General features: G+C 37.2%; 1 protein-coding gene across 3 annotated transcripts; it reads right to left on the bottom strand.

The window, feature by feature from the left end:
• Positions 1 to 2,693: 2,693 nt before the first annotated feature.
• Slik (Sterile20-like kinase) lies at positions 2,694 to 13,612 on the bottom strand. 3 transcript variants are annotated; one of them, XM_018515779.1, is made up of 11 exons: positions 13,373 to 13,612; positions 13,127 to 13,291; positions 12,664 to 12,862; positions 12,404 to 12,534; positions 11,993 to 12,316; positions 10,244 to 10,328; positions 10,011 to 10,171; positions 9,400 to 9,926; positions 8,753 to 9,288; positions 5,871 to 8,110; positions 2,694 to 3,507 (listed from the first exon to the last, which is right to left on the bottom strand). In XM_018515779.1, the coding sequence occupies exons 1-11, from the start codon at positions 13,529 to 13,531 to the stop codon at positions 3,352 to 3,354; spliced, it is 4,683 nt and encodes a 1,560-aa protein (XP_018371281.1). In that variant the 5' UTR covers positions 13,532 to 13,612; the 3' UTR covers positions 2,694 to 3,351. The 3 variants fall into 3 exon arrangements, with proteins under 3 accessions (XP_018371281.1, XP_018371280.1, XP_018371282.1); XM_018515778.1 differs by lacking the exon at positions 2,694 to 3,507 and adding an exon at positions 4,753 to 5,339; XM_018515780.1 differs by lacking the exons at positions 2,694 to 3,507; positions 12,404 to 12,534; positions 12,664 to 12,862; positions 13,127 to 13,291; positions 13,373 to 13,612 and adding exons at positions 4,753 to 5,339; positions 11,500 to 11,545 and having other exon boundaries at positions 11,993 to 12,087.
• Positions 13,613 to 19,266: the final 5,654 nt, after the last annotated feature.

Here is a 19,266-nt window from a genome sequence, read left to right on the forward strand (position 1 = left end):
ATATATATATATATATATATATATATATATATATATGTGTGTGTGTATATTGAAAAACTGATCAATTTCATAGCGAGATTAATTTACAATAAGGTGTTTTTTACAAGTATTCTTTATCTACAGCTTGCATTAGCCACGCATGCTCGTTTTAAATATGCATTGTATCGCATTGTAAGAGAGATTCTCTAGGACGTCACACATATATCAGGCCGCACAGCCATGCAAACGTACAATGTATATATATTTGGTGTTATCCTTTGATTTTTAGTACAATGTAAAACTAGATTACTTTGTTTCTCATAATATAATCACGTGTAATTATCATATCCTATCTGTAAGTAGCAGCATCGTATTCACTATCAGTGCAAAGTGTCTTGATAAAAGGTAGCTTTTTTTAGCTTTATATATAAACACAGTTCATCATTTTCGAGAATGTACTTAAACATGCATTTATCTGTGCCTTCCAGAGAATTATGGAATTGAAACAGATAATGACATATTGTGTAATCGTTAAATGTGAGAATATAACAATCGTTACCACAATTAGGATAAAGCGGGGTAATTTGGATGGGTTAAAAGAAATTTTTTAATTGTATAAAAGATTCAGGTCGTATAATTTATTTAATCAAACATAAAACGTACACTATTGCACCAATAGTGCATATTTTGTATGTTTGAATACATTAAGCGATCTCAATCTTTTATACAATTTCAAAATTTTCTGTTAAATCTATTCAAATTACCTCGTTTTACTTTATGTGATTTTAAGCTAACGAGTTGTACGAATTTAATGTGATTTTAAGCGTATGTATCACATATCGTTTCTGTACTAGAAAAAAAAATTGGAAGATCCAAGGAACAAAGTAATCCGAGTTTATCGGGTATTTGCTAAAATTTTCATCTGAAGTGGAATACTCGCGTTGCTGCTATAAACTTCTTTTTGTTATAAATAACGTAACTATAACCGAACATGGTGACTACAGCTTAACATTATTACATGAACTTTTACCATGTACATTCAACGATTCTATGTATACATAATACCTCGAGAAATCGTGATCGTTTAAAATCTGGTGATTTGCATTATTTTGCCGCTACCGCCATCGTATAATTACACGTAACAAACATTACAAAGAGTATTGACCGCGAAAATCGCCCATTTTTGGTCTCACGATTTTGAAACTGAATTGTGCCAAATGATATCTTTTGTTGAGACATCAATCATAAAAAAATTTCAAGTTAAGGCTAGAATTGGTTTAAGAGATATGGGGGTCAAAGTTCAATAAAGTATCAGCCCATACGCTTTAAGGCACGAATTTGTCAGTCAGATTCACACAATTCAGTTTCAAAACCGTAGAACTAAAAACGGATTGAAAAAACCACTGGTTTTGTGATCGCTTTTTTCTACAAGACTGTCCACTCGATCATGAATTGAATTGATTGGTATACGATATAGTTTTTTAAAATATAGAAAATATACATTCGATTCGTGCTTGTGTAAATTGTATATAGCCGTAAAATCATTACACACTATCTATAAACATACATACACAACTATCCTTCCTATTACTAATTGCACCGACGCGTTAACGGAGTTAACATTTATACGATACATTCATACAGCATAGAAGCTTGCAGCAATATTGCTATAATCTTTGCAATGTTATTGCAATATTACTGGAACATTGCAATGTTGCACTGCTTCGACTGGAAGGATCTGTGCTATATGGGAATATATTGCATTCTCGCAGAGGAAAGTAACAAAAATCGACATTTTTCGAATTTTATATTATGCGCGGATTTGTTCTAAATACATCGGCCTACAATAAAAAAAGATATACAAATTAAACTCAAATACTTTAAAAAAAAAAATGAAATTCAAAAAGAGATAGTTTTTAAAGATAACAATACTGTAACAAGATTCATATTTACATTATTTCCACATTTTTACAATATTTCTATGAAATTTTAAAATATTTCAAAATATAATATTTTATTGAAGCAATATATGTTTAAAATATTTTAACGCTTACTCAGGAAGAATATAATTTTTATTCATCATATATATCATTAACGCAAAACGATGAAAGCACGCGACTTACAAAAAAAAAAATGGTTTGTCTATTACTTTTGGCAAATTGCAATTTTGTGTGGAAAGTGAGCACTCGTTCAAATCCGTGACGTAGTTTAATTAGGAAGATGATAATTCAAATAACATACAATGTAATATTAAATGTTATAAAATGAATAAAAAAATAACATCAGTTTTAATATTAAAGAAAAAGCATATAACATTTTAAACATACACATCTTTCTTATCTTTAGGTGAGTCTCTTTCTCAGTTGAATTAGTTAATTTTTTTCTAGTTCGTACCATCTTATATTTAAACATATATTATTTTAACAAAATACTATCATCTGAAACATTTTACAATTTCATAGAAATATTCTAACAATGTAGAAGTAATGTATGTATTAATTTTGTTATGATATTGTGGTATTTCTAAAAACTATCTGTCTATGAATTGTCATTTTTCTTTGGAACATATTTGAAGAAAACTTAAAACAAGTAATTTGTGATTAATTTTAGTTTATTTATATCTAATACTGTAAGAAATAATTAATCGTAAAATACGCAATTTTTTCTTTCCTCTTTCCTCAACAATTTAATATATTTTTTTTACTTATGTCACTTTTCTTGCGAGGATGCGATATATATATGTACATAATGCGCTCGAAAGGTTCATTACATTTTCACTTTTTATGATCAAAGGAATATCAATGCATATCTCTCGCATTGCAGTAACATTCCAAGATCAGGCATGGGCGGATTAATTTCAATTTATCAATGAATGTCGTTATCGTAATATATAAATTACATAACAATCTCTGTACAGATATATTTTAGACAATATATTTCTAATCTTGAACTGGTTCCCGCAATAATAAATTCACGAAATGTCCCCCTTCGGAATTCGGAAGCTCTATATTTCGTCGCCAAAGATCAGTGTTCTAAATTTCAATAATTCTCAATTGAATAATATTTTATTCAAAACACCACGATACTGATCCCAACATTATTCAAGAATTATAAATGCGACGTGTAAAAATTTCGAAACACGTTATATCGCCACTGTTCCCGGTGACTCAATTATTCATACATACAAACAGCCGCACCTAGATAAAAATTATTTAATATTCAGTTCCAAAACGAATTATCGCGATATATATACAAATACAAATTGGGATGACGATAGGGAAGATACACTGACGGTCCCGTGCATTTCAGTTAAAGACGCTCGGACACGTGATCACGCGGATTATACAAGTTCTTTCGTATCTTCGAACGTCTTCAGCCCTCGCTCACGGAAGACAATGAGCTACGTGTAGACTCAGTCGTGTGGTGTGTTAGATCAGGAAGATCGGCTGGTAAGCACAATGGTATCGCGCTAGGCCCATAAATCGCTTCCTGCTCCTCTAATTGTAACGCGAACTGTTCCTCAAGTTTCTGTAATATGAGAAAGAGATATTAAAAAATCTATTCTTTTTTACACAACACACAAAATGATTAGCAAAATATAGATTAAGAAATATCGTGATATATAAAAATATGTAGCGTTTAACTGTGAAATAAGGGAATGCGTACAAGGTCTTATATTTACAGAACGTGTGTAGACGCGTCTGAAATCGTGGATCGACGTTATTTTACAACAATATTGTGGACTAACCTTGTGGCTATTTTGTACATGGCTTTGAACTTGTGGAATCTCTTTCTAACTCTATTAGGATCTTTTTTATGAGGTTTACATTTAAGTAAGGACTGTAATACAAATTGAGTGTCTATGCTGTTGAACGACCATAGTTATGAGACCCTTCAAGGAAACCGTGTTTTTATAAGTTATTCTACTAACTCTCTAATAGCCCATGATAACCACATTACCCTGTTATTTCCAAATTTAACCGATTAAGCTCTCGTAATAAAGCAACATAATTTACGATACAATCACATCGAGATACATGGACAAAACAAATACAAAGATGAAACTCTTTCTTTTAAACACACAAAATCTTAAAAATACATGAGTTATTTAATGTTTTTAGCTACGTTATTTAAAAAGATGTTCTCCCTTAATAATCTTAATTAAATTTTGTATTTGTATATTAGAAAAATTATAGAACTTTACACATATTAATTAGCGAAGCTTTTCCGCTTCTTCTGTTTATCGATTTTATGTTTTTATCAACTACAAACAAAAACAGAAAATTATGTAATTAAGTGAAAGTGAGAGTAAACAGGGACATTACATACATATATATTATGTATATCCTATATAACAGAACTTATTAAATATTACATAGACCTCGCGCGGGAAAAGCATGTGAAAATCTTATCCGATCCGTGCATACTTTCCTCAGCTTGGAATTATGATTCACAAAAAATAAATTAATTCATTGCACCACATGATACGATTTCCACCACATGTCCCATAAATTTTATACAAAAATATATAGTTATATATATATATATATATATATATACAGTTTATCTCTTTTTCTGAGTTATGTTAACGATTTCTTGAATAATTGCATAAAAATATATAATACAATCTACATATCTACACAAACACACACACACGCACGCGCGCGCGCGCGCGCGCGCACACACACACACACATATATGTGTGTGTATACAACAATCGATATAAATATTCAATTCTAAATTTATTACGTTAGCACTAAAGCGCTTGTGAGTAAAGCAGAGAAGATTATTGCGTTATTTATGAAGAAAGTGCCGTGTAAGCAAGGAAGTCTTACATCCGCAAGGAAATGAAAGATAATACAAAAGATCGTAATGTATTTTGATACGTTTACCAAAATTGTCTTCCAAATTTATGTATACCGTTTTGAAAATGTTCTTCTGTTATCATATGGAGAAAGATTAACGTAATAGACATACATTACATACGCGTGTATATGTAAAACTTCCTTAAATTAAATGTGACAAAACATTACAGATGATTTGGACAGACACTATCTACGAGAGAACGGCAATAGGTCTGGCTTGGAGTAACTTCGTGAGAACGTGCCGTTCGACACAAAGGTACCCGAATCCGAACCGCTCATCTTCAGCGACACTCTGGGTATGGTGAAAGACGGGGAAGTGGGAGTGGAACGTGGTAAGCGTGGCAAGCGTGGTGATCTCCTCCAAGTGTCGGAAATCACGGTTTTAGAATAGTCAAAAGGGGAAAAAGAGAGACCACTAAGACCAGAAGAAGGTAAATAGTCTTGATAGCGTTTTTCCAATGCTTCCATTGCAGCCGCCAGATCAGCTTCTATCTTCTATAACAGGTACATCAAGACTTTATTTCAGATTTGTGTCAAGACCTAGTTTTCGAGTACTTCGCGCGTTTAAGTTACTTTAATTGCGAATTCGCGTCGTATTTCCTTCCCGCTGCGTTCTTGCTAATTACTTTTCATCTTGATTTACAGCGACTTCGTTTCATTAATGATTAGTCATGCAAATTAAGCTCAGCGCAAAGCGACGCAAGCTGAATGCAAAAGCGGACGTCTCTGTTACAAAAAAACGATCGAGTTTACACATTCCAGCCCCGCGTTATGCTTTCCGCTCACAAATTTCTCTGCGTCAGTTTGCGCCGATCTTTCGAATCGATCTAAATTCTCACACTGTTACAGAATGCGCAAAAGTAAAAACGTAATTTTGAAAGTGAAGCACATTGCTAAACCAATAAAGAATTAAAAGGCAGTTATACTATTAGGCCGCAAAGATCAAAGATTTTTGCATCCAAGAAATACATCGATAAGACGATAAAATAACTTCAAGATAACATTATTCAAGTTTAACATAATTACCTGCTTTCGAGGCTTAAGTAATGCCTTCCACTCACGAATTGCTCTTCCGTAGGCCTCTTCCTGTTCCTTCAACTTCAGCGTTTCATGCTCCATCAACATTTTTCGCTTTTCGTTCTGTAACTGTTCCAATTCCTTGATCGTAGCGTCACTCTGAGCCCTCACCTCTTCGAGCTGTCTGGAATGCTTTAATTCGAATCTTTGCTGTTCCGCCCTGTACCTCTTCTTCTCGTTCTCCTGAAACTTTTTCAGCTTCTCGCGCTCGGCATCGGGATCTGGCGCGAGCACGGACGACATCGAGATCCTCATTGATTCTCGGAACATCATCTCGCGCGCTTTCATCTCGTTGCGAATTCTCTTCGGCAAGTTTCTACGTTCCACTGTTTGTCGCTTGATCAACTCCTCTTCCTTCCTCTGATTCATCCTCTTCATCTGCTCCAGCTCCTTCTCGTGTCGTATGAGCATCTGATGTCTTTGCAGGAAAAAGATGTCCTTGAGCTGTTTCTTGAGTAGCTGCTGCCGCTCATGTATCTGCCGTTCTTCCTGCTCCCAAATCGCCGCCTCTCTACCGCGCATCAGTTGCTGTTTCTGCTGCAAGAACTGTCGCTCCATTAACGCGATCTTCTCGCGATGGCTATCGGACAATCGTCTTAGTGACATTTCGTGACTCTCGTTGAGCTTCTCCAAGAAGAGCTTTTCTCGCTCCTCGTGTTCTGCTTCAAGCTTCTCCTTTCGTATTTTAAACGTGCTCTTCCGCTTGTCTTTTGGCATCAAGTCTATTTCTTGCTTGAGCAATCTTAATTCTTGCTTCAGGCCTTCCCGAAATTGTTTAAGTTCCCTCTCCTGCTCACTTCGAATCTTCTTGGACGACACTCGCAAATCGACTTCTTGCTGTGCTTCGGCGCGTTCGATTTGCTGTCTCTGTTGTCGGGCGAGCGCTTCTAAATCCGCTTCGGCACTCCGTTCTAAAATTTGTCGTTCTTGCTCGAATCGTTTCTCCTGCTGGTCCTTGTTGAATTGAGCTTTTTGAGACAGATCCTGGTATTGTTTCTGCTCCATCTTCTGCAGCATCTTCAATTCCCGTAGTTCCTGCTTCCTGAATATCTGATCGTCGTACACCTTGCCATTCTCGTCATCGCCGTATATCACCCTTGAGGTCGTCGTTGTCATCATGACGCCGTCAATTTCGAACTTCCTCGTGCGCTTTCTCGTCTTTTTCTTCAGGTTCATCATTTGTATGTCTTCCTTCGTTCTAGTTGGTCGGGATATCTCACGATTGTAATCAGGTTTTCGACGTAGGATGACCTCCTCGTCCACCTCCGTGTGTTGAGGTTGATTCAAACGGTTTTCCTTATTCGATTCCCTACTATCCTGACTGATCGTCGTCGAAATAGACTCGGCGTCAGAACGATCGATGCTCTTACTCGGCGTGTGTGATCTTATGGAACTAGAATCGCTCTGGGAACGAGAACCTTCGAAACTGTCCGGAGAAATTCGTTTCTCCTTATTGAAACCCTTAACGTTGATCTCTTTCGGTCTAACCGTCTTCACGATCCTATCGTCGGCATGATGTGGCATTTCGTTCTTGATCAATCCATTTAGTTTCTTCACGTTTCTTTCGTAATCATCTATGTCTGGAGACTCGATGGTCGTACTGGCAATTATCACCTTGCCGCTCTCATCCCCGCTGTCGCTCCTTAAGCTCAATCTCTCATTCGAACTCAAATCGCTATGAGACGAGCCGGTACGAATGACGTTGTGCTTTTTGGATATCGACGAGTCTTTTACTTGTTCTTTATCCTCGCCGACAGTGACCACCGAGACATGACTGGTATCCTGCAATTCGTCCACGATGGGGCTCACTATAACTACCTCTGACTCATCCAATTTTTTGCCGATTCTCTTGGATACGTCAGTAAGTACGATAGGCTGTTCCTGCGGCGTGTATTCCAGACTATCCAAACTAGGAAACGTGTCATCGTCGACAGAATTATCGTTCACTTGAGTCTTGTTCATTTCGTTGGCAACGATAACAACTTCCGATGTCGGCGAGGTGCGACGCGGAAGAGGCGTCGTTGTCGTGGCTGCCGTCGAGGGCGCGTCCACCAATACTGGCGGATGCGTTGTCACAACGGTTACTTGACTTATGTTACTTGCTAGACTGTTCGACATATCCGGCGAGTCGGTAGTAATATGGACGGTCGATGTATTTAAGCGTACTTCTTGCTCAGGTTGAGCTTTTCCTGAAAAGTGTACAGTATTTACTGAAATTTCTTGTAAAAATATCTTGAGAATTCGCGAATTTTCCAAGTATTTTTATTCAAATTTCAGATAAGAATAGAGAATTTTTAGTGCAATTTTGAAATAAATTGAAGCATATTCAGTACGAATAAATTATATACTGAAAATTAATAGAAGATAGGAGAATTCCACGAGAGATTTTCTATAATTAAATCCACAAAACCTCTAAAATAGTATAGGAAAGATTCACTACAATATAGTATCAGTAAGCTACTTTTTCTGTATTGAATATTGTCTTTTCTACTGTTACTCGGATATTTTTATAAAAACGTACACGATACATAAGAATTATACATGAATATATGTGGATGCCATAATTATTGTTAACCGTTTGTCAATATTTTGCATTTGCAAGAAAAAATAATCAAAGAAATAACGCTTTCAGAAAGAGATAGAATTTAAATTTAAAAGAAAACTTCTAAAAAAATGTTCTAAGTATCGACAAAATTCCATGGAAGAGTCCCTGATTTTCAAGAATAAAAAAATCCGTTGAAAATTCTAAATTTTTCTAGGTAAACATTCTGATGTAATATAAGTAAAGAACAAGTAAATATTAATCTAAGGTAATACTATCTAAATTTTACCAGTAATAACGACTATATTGTCTCCACTGCTTCTCCTCGAACCACTTCTGCTTCTGAGCGGTGTCGATGTAATCACTGAAACGTTAATTCCTGAATCCTGTTTCTCTAAGCTCTTGTCATCACTCGCTACGTCCCCCTGATTGTAATCCATCTTATTACTATCTGTTTTTGCGTGTCTTAATTCATCCGAGAAGTTTTCAAGAGAATCATTTCTGGACGATCCCGCACTGCGACTTTTCACGGAACTCTCAGTCTTCGTTACGCCAAACTGCGTCTTAATATCTTCCGTAGAATTAGCTTTAACATTATTCTTCTCCGATAGGCGCGTCGACGCGACGGATATGTGCTTCAATGTTTCCATAGAACCGTCGCTTATTCTTTTCTTAGGATCCATAGATAATCGCTTCTCCAATACGGCATTTAATTTCTCCCCAACAGACTTCCGTTTCTCCTCCAAACTCTTGTAAACCTCTTTTTCTCGAGATTGTAATTCATAATTCGTTACGTCATCAACAGATGACAGCTTATTTTTCATTCTAGAGAAATAAAAATATTGTTTCACGATAAAGTTTTTTTTTAATCAGTGTTCTAAGTTTAATTTATGAAACTTAATTCTAACCATTAAAAAGTAAATGAAATATGTTTACCTGTTTTTATCTTCAAATGATGATTGTTTATATATTATCTTTGATAAGTCTTCAATCATCTCTGGCTTCACGGGTGCCGACTTGCGTTTTTCATTTATACCCAGTTTCTTCGAGACGGAACTCGATTTATTGTTTATTAACTTCTGCTGATTTTCAAACTTTTTTATATTATCGAATAATTTACCGTTACCCTCACTCTCTATTTTCTTTGTCTTCTCGGAACTATCCAATTCATTTTGCGTCTGATCTTCTAAATTCTTTTGCTCTTTATCTTTAACATTTGTCACCCGTTGATCTGCTGTCTTTTCATTTTGCGACAATTTATTAATATGTGGTTTGTTGTCTTCCGTAGATTTCTGTTTATCTGGCAGGTTTGCGACTTTCTCGATGGTTTTCGAAATGTTCTCTCTCTCCTCGTCTTTCTTCTTCTTCTCTTCGCTATCTTGACGCATGGGTGGTGGCGGAGGTGCTGGACCTTTATCTCGAGATAATCTGCGCTCATTTGTTTCACTTGGTGGCTTAGGTGCCTGCGTAAATAATTACATACACGCTATTATCAAACATTCATTTGTTACGCGATCGATGATCTATTAATTAATTATATCAAATACCTGCTTCTTCTCGACAGGAGGTTGTATGTTCTCTTTAGACTCAGCCTTACGCAATCTCTTATTTTTGTCCTCTTTCTCACCATCCCGATTGATTTCTCGTTTGTGACTCTCCTCTTTCTTCACAGGCGCAGGCAATGCCACGACGTTTTCTTTTTCGGGGACTGGAAAACAGAGACAAGTATTATTACATTTTAGAATGTTATATACATATTGATTTTGTGTGCAATACTCACTCTTAACATCAGCATCAAGGCGCGTAGGTGCGGAGTCATCTGTGATTTGATCCAGTTCCAGAGGAAGCTGAGACGTGCGCTGCTCCTGAAATATTAACATATATGTACATTAAATGCGAATATAAGAAGTAAAGAAATATAGACAAAAATTTCTTTCGATTCGGAATCATTTGATTTCCATTACAAATGCCATGATATTAAGTAACATTTAACCAGATACATAGATAGAAATATTAATGGCAAAGTTTGCAGATTACAATCGTAAATTTGCAGTTTACTGTTTTGATAAAGAATATGAAATTATGAAAAGAAAACAAAATAGAAAATGTTATCTCATGCATATAATTATGTGGTAATCCATGTAAATTTTACAAATTATTATTTCGGAAATTGTTAAATAGTAATAAAATTTCTTTTGAGATTTTACAGTAAGTCTTTTGTAGAAAAAAGAAAGAAGAATAAGATATTCAAACTTTGAAGGAGATAACTTTGTATACTTGTTTTCTCGCAAATTGAATCTTTTTATTATTACACAAGTCTCTAGATCTCCGACAACAGCATTCAATTTATTCTATAAAAACCTCCATCACACTTTAAAATATCAAAGAAAAATTTTATTTCCGAACAAAATAGCTGATATTGCATTATATGGATCACTGTATAACATTTTTCTTAGTACAGTATGTAGCTTTTTTAAGTTCATATATTATATAACTCAGGATTAATTGATTCTGTTAGCGCACGGAATGCAGCGGCGCAAACTACTAACCTGACGCGCATTGGGGTAATGAGGCTGGCGAGGGCCAGAAGAACCGCATGCACAGCCAAAGTAACAAAATTATCACACCACATTTATCATGACCACAACATATTTTATACATAGAATACTCTACTATTGATACCATTCTACATTTTCAATAATTCATTCCTTATGATTAAAAAGAAAAGCGAAATTGGCAACAGATTTAATTTTAAACGCATGCACTATTGTAATATTTAAGTGAAATAATCACGCATCATGCGTAATCTTATACAAATGCGAACAGTCACATCTTATTTAAGAATTGACAACTTGATACAAATAAACTAATGTTTTAATGCGTTCGTAATTTTTCAGAGACATTTGAAATTGGTCAGGACCAATGGTCAGGTTCTAACTGATACAACATCTGAACAACATTTTTCTAATAATTTACGTTCCTTCATTTTACATAGACAGGGGTAAGACAAGTATGCTTCACACAGAAGCAGCTTACCAATTCGCTGATATTGTTCTCTGTGTTTTTTCGTTTTTTTGGCCTTCTATAATAACGGAAGCATGTAACAATGTGTAATACATGTTAATTCTGCATTATCAGAAGCTCTGTGCATAACTATCTGAATTATGAAATACGTACTTATCACGTGTTATTATATAAAATATAATCTCTTGCACTAGAGCAAATTTATTTAAATAAGATTGAAAGTGTTTCACATTATTAACTACAGTAAAAATGTGACTACAGTATAAATTATTAATGTAATAAAAATACTATGTTAAAAAATATTTATTCTTCATAAAAGCATGTATTAAATTTGTAAATCTCATGCAAAGAATATGTACGTTGTATGTTTTTTTAATAAAAGGATTCGTATATCTGTTAGTTATAGTTTTATAAATTATATTTTTTCTTTATTCTATATGATTTGCATAATTAACATGTACCTAAAGAACGCAAGATGAAATGCAAGGTAGAAAATAGAACCTACCTCCGCTTCCTCATCTACCAGCTCTTCTTCAACAACATCCGCCTTATATTCAAGTAACAAGTCTCTGATAGGCTTTGGATCTAAATTTCGGCTTATAAACGGATGCTTTAACAAATCGTCAGCTGTGGGTCGTGAGGTTGGGTCCTTTATAAGTGCTTTAGCAATAAAATCATTAAATTCCTTACTCCATTTCCCGGGCTGATCCAGTTTCGGCGGATCACCTTTCTGTATTTTAAGTAGCACTCGCATCGGTGACATTTCGTGGTTCGGTGGTTCCATTTGCGCAAACTCTATAAGAGTTATACCAAGAGACCAAATGTCCACCTAAACAATCGAGTTCACATATAACACCTTTATATGTTATATCATATATCAAATCAAAAATAGATTTTTATATTTACAAACACCTACTTTAAAATCATAAGGATTGTCCCTGAACGTTTCACATAAGACAACCTCGGGTGCCATCCAGTAAGGAGTTCCAATAAACGTGTCATGTTTCTGCAGAGTATGCTTGTTCTTTGCAGATACGCCAAAATCAGCTATAATTAAAGACAGAATTCCTTGTTATATATTATATTTAAATAATAGCAAAGATATTACTAAAGTATATTTTAAAATAAACAGTTTAATTTAATTTGAGAAATAACTGCAATTAAATAGACAATTACCTATTTTAACACCCCCTGCCATAGTCAGTAAGACATTTCCCGCCTTTAAATCCCTGTGTACGACTTTGGATTTGTGTAGGAAGGCAAGACCTAGAGTCATGTGTTGGCAGATGTATGCTATTTGCATTTCTGTTAGTGCCTTTTCCAACTCGACCATTATGGAATCCACAGCACCGCCGTCACAATACTCAATTAACATCTACAAAAAAATTTTTCCTCTTTCTTCGCTCTTTTTACAAAATAATCATTTGGTTGCGTCACAAAAATAATTTTTATTTATAAAAAAAATTCTTGCTATAAATAATTACAGCATTGACCATAGATATAAAGCATCCTTAATTTATTGCATTTTCTTGGAAAAGGCTAATAGAAGCAAAAAAACCTAATAAAATATTATTTATTTTTAAATTTATTTTTCGTTAGATATAAAAGAAGCATATAATATATAAATATAAAAATATACCCATAATTTTCCCTCGATGAAATAAGCCTCGTGTAATTCAACGATATTCGGATGCTTGCATTCTGATAAAATGTCTATCTCGATCATAAAATCACTAAGATCGTCCTCTCCCTCCAACGCACACATTTTTGCAGCGGCAAGCTGGTTGGACTGCTTGTGTTGTGCCTGGAGTAACAATTGTTTAAAGAAGACGTTAATAGAACAAGCAAACTTGATATCCTGGAATTTCTTAAAATGCTACATTACCTTATAAACTTTACCAAACGCACCATCTCCCAGTTCACCCACCATTTCCCAAAACTCTTCCGGATTGCAGTCCATCTTGATGTTATTGTACAACTTCTTTTTCTTCGCATCATTGCCACCAAAGTGGAAGGCCTTCTTCAGATTCGATAAGAACGACATTTTGATAGATATATCTCGATATATTCACACGTGTACTCAAACTCGGACTACTATTGCAATTTGAACACACTGAAAACCCTTAACAACACTCTCCGCTGTACAAAGTGTAATCATTAACAACTGTGTATTAAATTTGTAAAATATAACTCTAGTTGGTGCTCAAAAGAGCTTAGTAACCATTTCGTAGCACTGTAATGTATGGTAAAATAATGTCACTTTACGTAGTCTCCGCATTATTTTAATATCTATTGAATTATATAAGATGAGTTCTTCAAGCGCAGGGGTGTTGCTTTCTTTAGATCCCTGCTGGATACCAGGGGATCATGCCACACCACTCCCGCATCTTTATAAACTCTAAGCCGCACTTCCTAATCGATTATCGTTGCGCTTAAACTACTGTGGGCACAGAGAAAAACAATGCGATCCATTGCTGACAATCTCCAATAATTAGACACGCAGGAAATGTCGAATCAAGCTCTGAAACAAAAGAGTACAATTTATTATTTATTATCAATTATTATACTTGCAATTCTATCAATTCGTTTTGTTAACATTTTAACGTTCAGTTTGTTAAAAATATCGAAGAGAGATATCTTTTTTTCAACTTTGTTATGATATACATGTTTTGTTACTAATATATTTCAACGAATAATACAGAAATTTCATTACACAGAAAACTAGGGCAAAGTCAGCGAAACATCCTGTTAAACAAGATATTAATCTTAAAGTTGGCTTGAAACCAGAAATCATGTATCGCATGTATAAAATCTTAATGTGTGCCGTGTGCTAAGTGCTCTTTAAAAAGAATCAAGCATGAGACTTATTACGCGGATATACAAATAAATTACAGAGGCAAAAGATAAGAAACGTAAGAGAACACACAGACATCGTTGATAAGCTTAAAAAATAAAAAAAACTGCTATCTGCAGTCGGTATTATCAAGGAATTCGTAGTAGAATGATGACGAACAATTAACAATAACGAAAATTCGAATTCTTGGCGGTCCATCGAACGCCCTTCTCTGCGATATTTGCAACTACATTCTGTAACTTGAAAACGATAGTGCTCTTATCGTTATTATTCCACAAATAAAATATATGATAAAAAAATCAGCGCAATGATAATATAACGATAACAACACTGTCATTAAGAATTAAACCTAAGACGCAATTGAAAAGCACAGGCAATGGGAACAGGAGATAACAGATTTGAACTTATAGCCTAAGATATAATTAAAAAATGCAAGTAACAGGAATTGAGAATAATAAATTTCAACTTATCGGAAACAATGATATTTTAGTATATACGGTTTCAGATAGGAACTATATTCCCTGTTCTCCTATCACTTGTGATAAACACAGTTTTCTGATAGATCGAAATCTGTTATTCCCTGTCCCTATTGCCTGTGTTTTTCAATTGTGTCTCATGCTATACAATGTAGCCTTTGTCCCTTTAATTTTCAGGTGGAAGATGTTTCTGAAGGCCGGATTTTCGCAACAAACGCCAACACACACTTCTTAGTTTTCTTTCAAAGGGAAGAGGCCAACCGGAGAGCCAAAGGCGAACGCAGCGGCGATTGCAAAGTGATGCCCTACTCGCGGAAGCATCCTGCGTGTGGGCAGCGAGACTTGCAAAACGTCCGGTGGACTCGCGACGGCAAATTCGATTAGGCGTTAATCGGAATTACCGTTGCGTATCGCGGCGAGTCCCCGCCTCGCGATTTAATCCTTTTTAGCATGGCACGCGAAACGATCGTCTCCCCCCTCCCTCCCGAATAGAAATTTCACACTGGAAAGTAGCGATTATTTGTTTTTACTATATTTCAGTATTAAATTGTCGCTTAAAGAAGCTACGCGATTTGCGGCTCATCCCCGTGTATACATCGTTAAATTTCAACGTTTCAAGCATCGCAATTCACTTTTAAGATATTCTGAAATTTAAAAAAAGTGTTAAATAAAAGGGTATGTCAGGCAAATGAGAGGGGCAGTTAGTAGGACGCAATTAAAATCTATAATTATCAATTACACTGGGTTTAATTAACATTTCGGCTCACTTTTAATCAACATTAATGTTCGTTTCTACCAATGTGGTTTAATTTTAATCTTGGTTCAATAAACTTTGTTTTTATCTAGTTCTAAGAATTAGGAAAAGATGAATAGTAAGTTGAACCAAGATTAAAGTTAATCTACATTGATAGAAACGGCCATAGATTGGATTTTTGTAAGGGCTTTAATCGATAGTTGCCCTCGATCGCGTATATCTTGTCCAAACGTGAGGGCAATAAGAAATCGTGAAAAAATGACTAGGAGAGAGGGGGGGGAGGGGGAGAGAGAGAGAGAGAGAGAGAGAGAGAGAGAGAAATTGTCGACAGGTGTTGACGCTCGGTCACGCGGCTTGACCAGGCTTGACACAATTTTGACAAGTGACCTTAGGTCACGTCCGTACCGTTGCCGATGCGGCCGACGTGCCAGGAGGTACAGATGCACGGAAATCTGACTTTTCGGGAATCCTGGTTGGCAGAGATCCGTCTCGTCCCCGTGTCCTGTCTCGGAAAAGCGGTTAGAGCTCCTCTCGCACGAACACGCCCCGAACACGTCGCGCATGGGAAATCGAGCTCAATCGGGCGACACACGGCCGTTCACGCGTGAGCGACTGAGAGATAGCCGACGATGATGATGTTCGGGACGAGCGGCCGAGATCGCGTAGCACAACGTCGAGTTTGTATCCGTCTCGTGGAGGCTAGACTGTTTCGCGGGTGCGCCTTCTCTCTCTCTCTCTCTCTCTCTCTCTCTCTCTCTCTCTCTCTACATTGCCTACCTGCGACACTCTTCCTCTCCCCTGCCACGGTCGAGATATGTACGCGGATGACTTCATTCCACGCGTATAGAAAGTGCAGGGAGGTGCATTTAGAACGGTGCTGTCCAAAATATGTAATTTCACTGCCATCGACTTGATGTGTGTCGACGTTCACGCCTATTGCTTTTCTTTCTTTCTTTCTATTTCTATTTGTTTCCATTGCGGAAAAAAAAGTAAGACACGAACACCTATATATGTCAAGCTCTTGGTCAAGCCAATGTCCACGATTACAAATCTTGGACAGCTATTCCACGTGAACGGGGAGAGAAGCGCCGTGTCGCGCTCACCTCAGGCGAGACGGCGAGGATGGTCAGATGGTAGTGAACATGGTAGTGAATACGCGTGGCCCGCGTGCAACTTCAGGGCGGACGAGGAACGAGCGGCCGTCCGTCATCTACACGAGAAATTTTTCAGGACGTTTTTCTCGGAAGGAGCGGCGCTCGCAGTCATGCCACTCTTGGCCACTTTGTCGCTTACCTGCGATCGGTGACAGGATGGTCTAGTATTGAAATCTTGGACACGACGACCGCCTTCTCCTCCTCCTCCTCCTCTTCCCCGCGTTCTGCCACTGCGAGATCCACCGGAATGTAGCCGATAGTTGGTCGACTGCGCGTCCTGTTTCACGGAATCTGTTCATGGGAGAGAAACAGAAGGCTGGAGCGATGACACTGAATAGTAAATACACACGCGAGTGCAGATTGCGTTCCGTCGCGATCCACACGGGAGTCTATCTTTCGCGGTGATCGACAATCTCTACGGAAAAGCTGTCCGAATACACGGCCATTTTCAACCTACTGCTCACAATCGCGTTTGCACGACCGCACTCGCGCATGCACGCACGCACGTACACACGCAAGCCACGAGAGAGCGAGTGCAAACCTCTCAAGGCCCGTCTACAATACACGGAATAAGAAGAGTAAGAAATTGACCAATCACAGTCGATTATTCTTCTCACATTCGACTGTGATTGGTCAATTTCTTGCTCTTACTTCTGACTCCGTGTATTGTAGACGATGCCTCACATTCGACTGTCAAGGCCCGTCTACAATACACGGAGTAAGAAGTAAGAGTAAGAAATTGACCAATCACAGTCGATTATTCTTCTCACATTCGACTGTGATTGGTCAATTTCTTACTCTTACTTCTTACTCCGTGTATTGTAGACGACGCCTTACTAGATGCATCTCTAGAGTCCTAGATTTATCAGAGAGGCGCAACCGGTGTTATGCATTCTGATTCGCTGTTGCAATCTGACCAATTGCGTAACTTGGCAGCCATTTATAGTACTAGTGACATATTTCTATTTCATTTTAACCTATACATTCTATCTCACATTATCCTACACGTCTTATCTTGTTTGACATAGTTTAAAGGCAGTTTCATAATATGTCGGCTATGTTTAGTACTCTCCTTAGCACCTTTGTCATACTGACTTAAGCCAGTTGCGCCTCTCTGATAAATCTAGGACTCTAGTACAGATCAGCCAAGAATCAAGAACAGTTATGCGGGGTCTACAATAGAAGTCGTAGCGGTCGTAAGATCTTAAGTCGTAGAAAATTGACCAATCATAGTCGAGTATTCTTCTCGTATTCTACTGTGATTGGTTAATTTTCTACGACTTAAGACTCCACGACCGTCTACGACTTCTATGTAGAGGACCCTTTACCCCGGATCTACAATAGGTGTTTTAAGCCTTAAGCCATAAGAAATTGACCAATTACAGTCGAATCCGAGAAGAATAAACGACTGTGATTCGCCCATTTCTTATGGCTTAAGGCTTAAAACTCTATTGTAGATCCGGACTTAAAGCCGCAGCACACACTCTCGCCTAACGCCTAATGCATAGTGCATAAAGGAATCAACCAATCAAAATTCTTCTTTTTCATGGAACAAGAGGAAAGGAAAGATTCTGATTAGTTGATTCGCTTATGCACTATGCGTTATGCGTTATGCAAAACTGTGTGCTGCGGCCTTTACAGTGCAGTTACAGAGACTCATTGCATGTGCATTGCTAGGTGCTTAGACAGTGTCCGCTTGGAATATTTTTAATCCATGTGGACAGTGGGGTGTGTAGACAGTAAAGCGGGGAGCACAAACTCTTGCATAACGCATAACACGTAATGCATAAGAATATGTACCAATCGAAGTTCTCCGTTTCTTTCCCTTCCATGTAATAGAGAACTCTGGTTGGTTCAATTTCTTATGCCTCATGTGTTATGCGTTATGCAAGAGTCTGTGCTCCCCACTTTATGCTTAGGTTCGGGGCGGCTACGTCGTCCCGAATAAAAAAAAGTATCATATTCTACCAGCTTGGAGCCTAACCCCGGATCTACAATAGGGTTTTAAGCCTTAAGCCATAAGAAATGGGTGAATCACAGTCGCTTATTCTTCTCGGATTTGACTGTAATTGGTCAGTTTCTTACGGCATAAGGCATAAAACACCTATTGTAGATCCGGACTAACCGCCTAGAAGTTACACCCTAGACCAATGCTCGGAATTAAGCTGGAAACACAATAGACACAGGCAATAGGCACAGGCAACAGGGAATAACGAGCCGTTCAATCAGAGCTCTGGGATATAATATCGAACTTATATACCCCAAAGCTCTGATTGGACGGCTCGTTATTCCCTGTTGCCTGTGCCTATTGCCTGTGTATATTGTGTTTCCAGTTTTAGTTGCTCATTTCGGGCAGATTCCTGAGGCGATCCCCACTACTACTCGAAACTCGGCGGCTGAGCTGCCGTTCGCTCACGTGACGCTGTGCTCCAGGAGCGTCGCGATACGAAAAGTATACTGGGAGCATATCTCTCCGACAAATATCATTAAAATATTTTCTTTTCTACGTGATTTTTATTTTAATAAATAATTAAAATAAAT

The sequence above is a fragment of the Trachymyrmex cornetzi genome, unplaced genomic scaffold (assembly GCF_001594075.2).
Source record: "Trachymyrmex cornetzi isolate Tcor2-1 unplaced genomic scaffold, Tcor1.1 scaffold590, whole genome shotgun sequence".
NCBI lineage: Eukaryota > Metazoa > Arthropoda > Insecta > Hymenoptera > Formicidae > Trachymyrmex > Trachymyrmex cornetzi.

Excerpts from the sequence above, each read along its gene's own strand:
- Slik (XM_018515778.1), bottom strand. The coding sequence starts at position 13,531 with ATGTCGTTCTTATCGAATCTGAAGAAGGCCTTCCACTTTGGTGGCAAT. Across the intron at positions 12,863-13,126 it reads TCATCGAGGGAAAATTATGG|ATGTTAATTGAGTATTGTGA; the intron begins GTATATTTTTAT and ends ATTTTTTTGTAG. Across the intron at positions 12,317-12,403 it reads ACAATCCTTATGATTTTAAA|GTGGACATTTGGTCTCTTGG; the intron begins GTAGGTGTTTGT and ends TCGATTGTTTAG.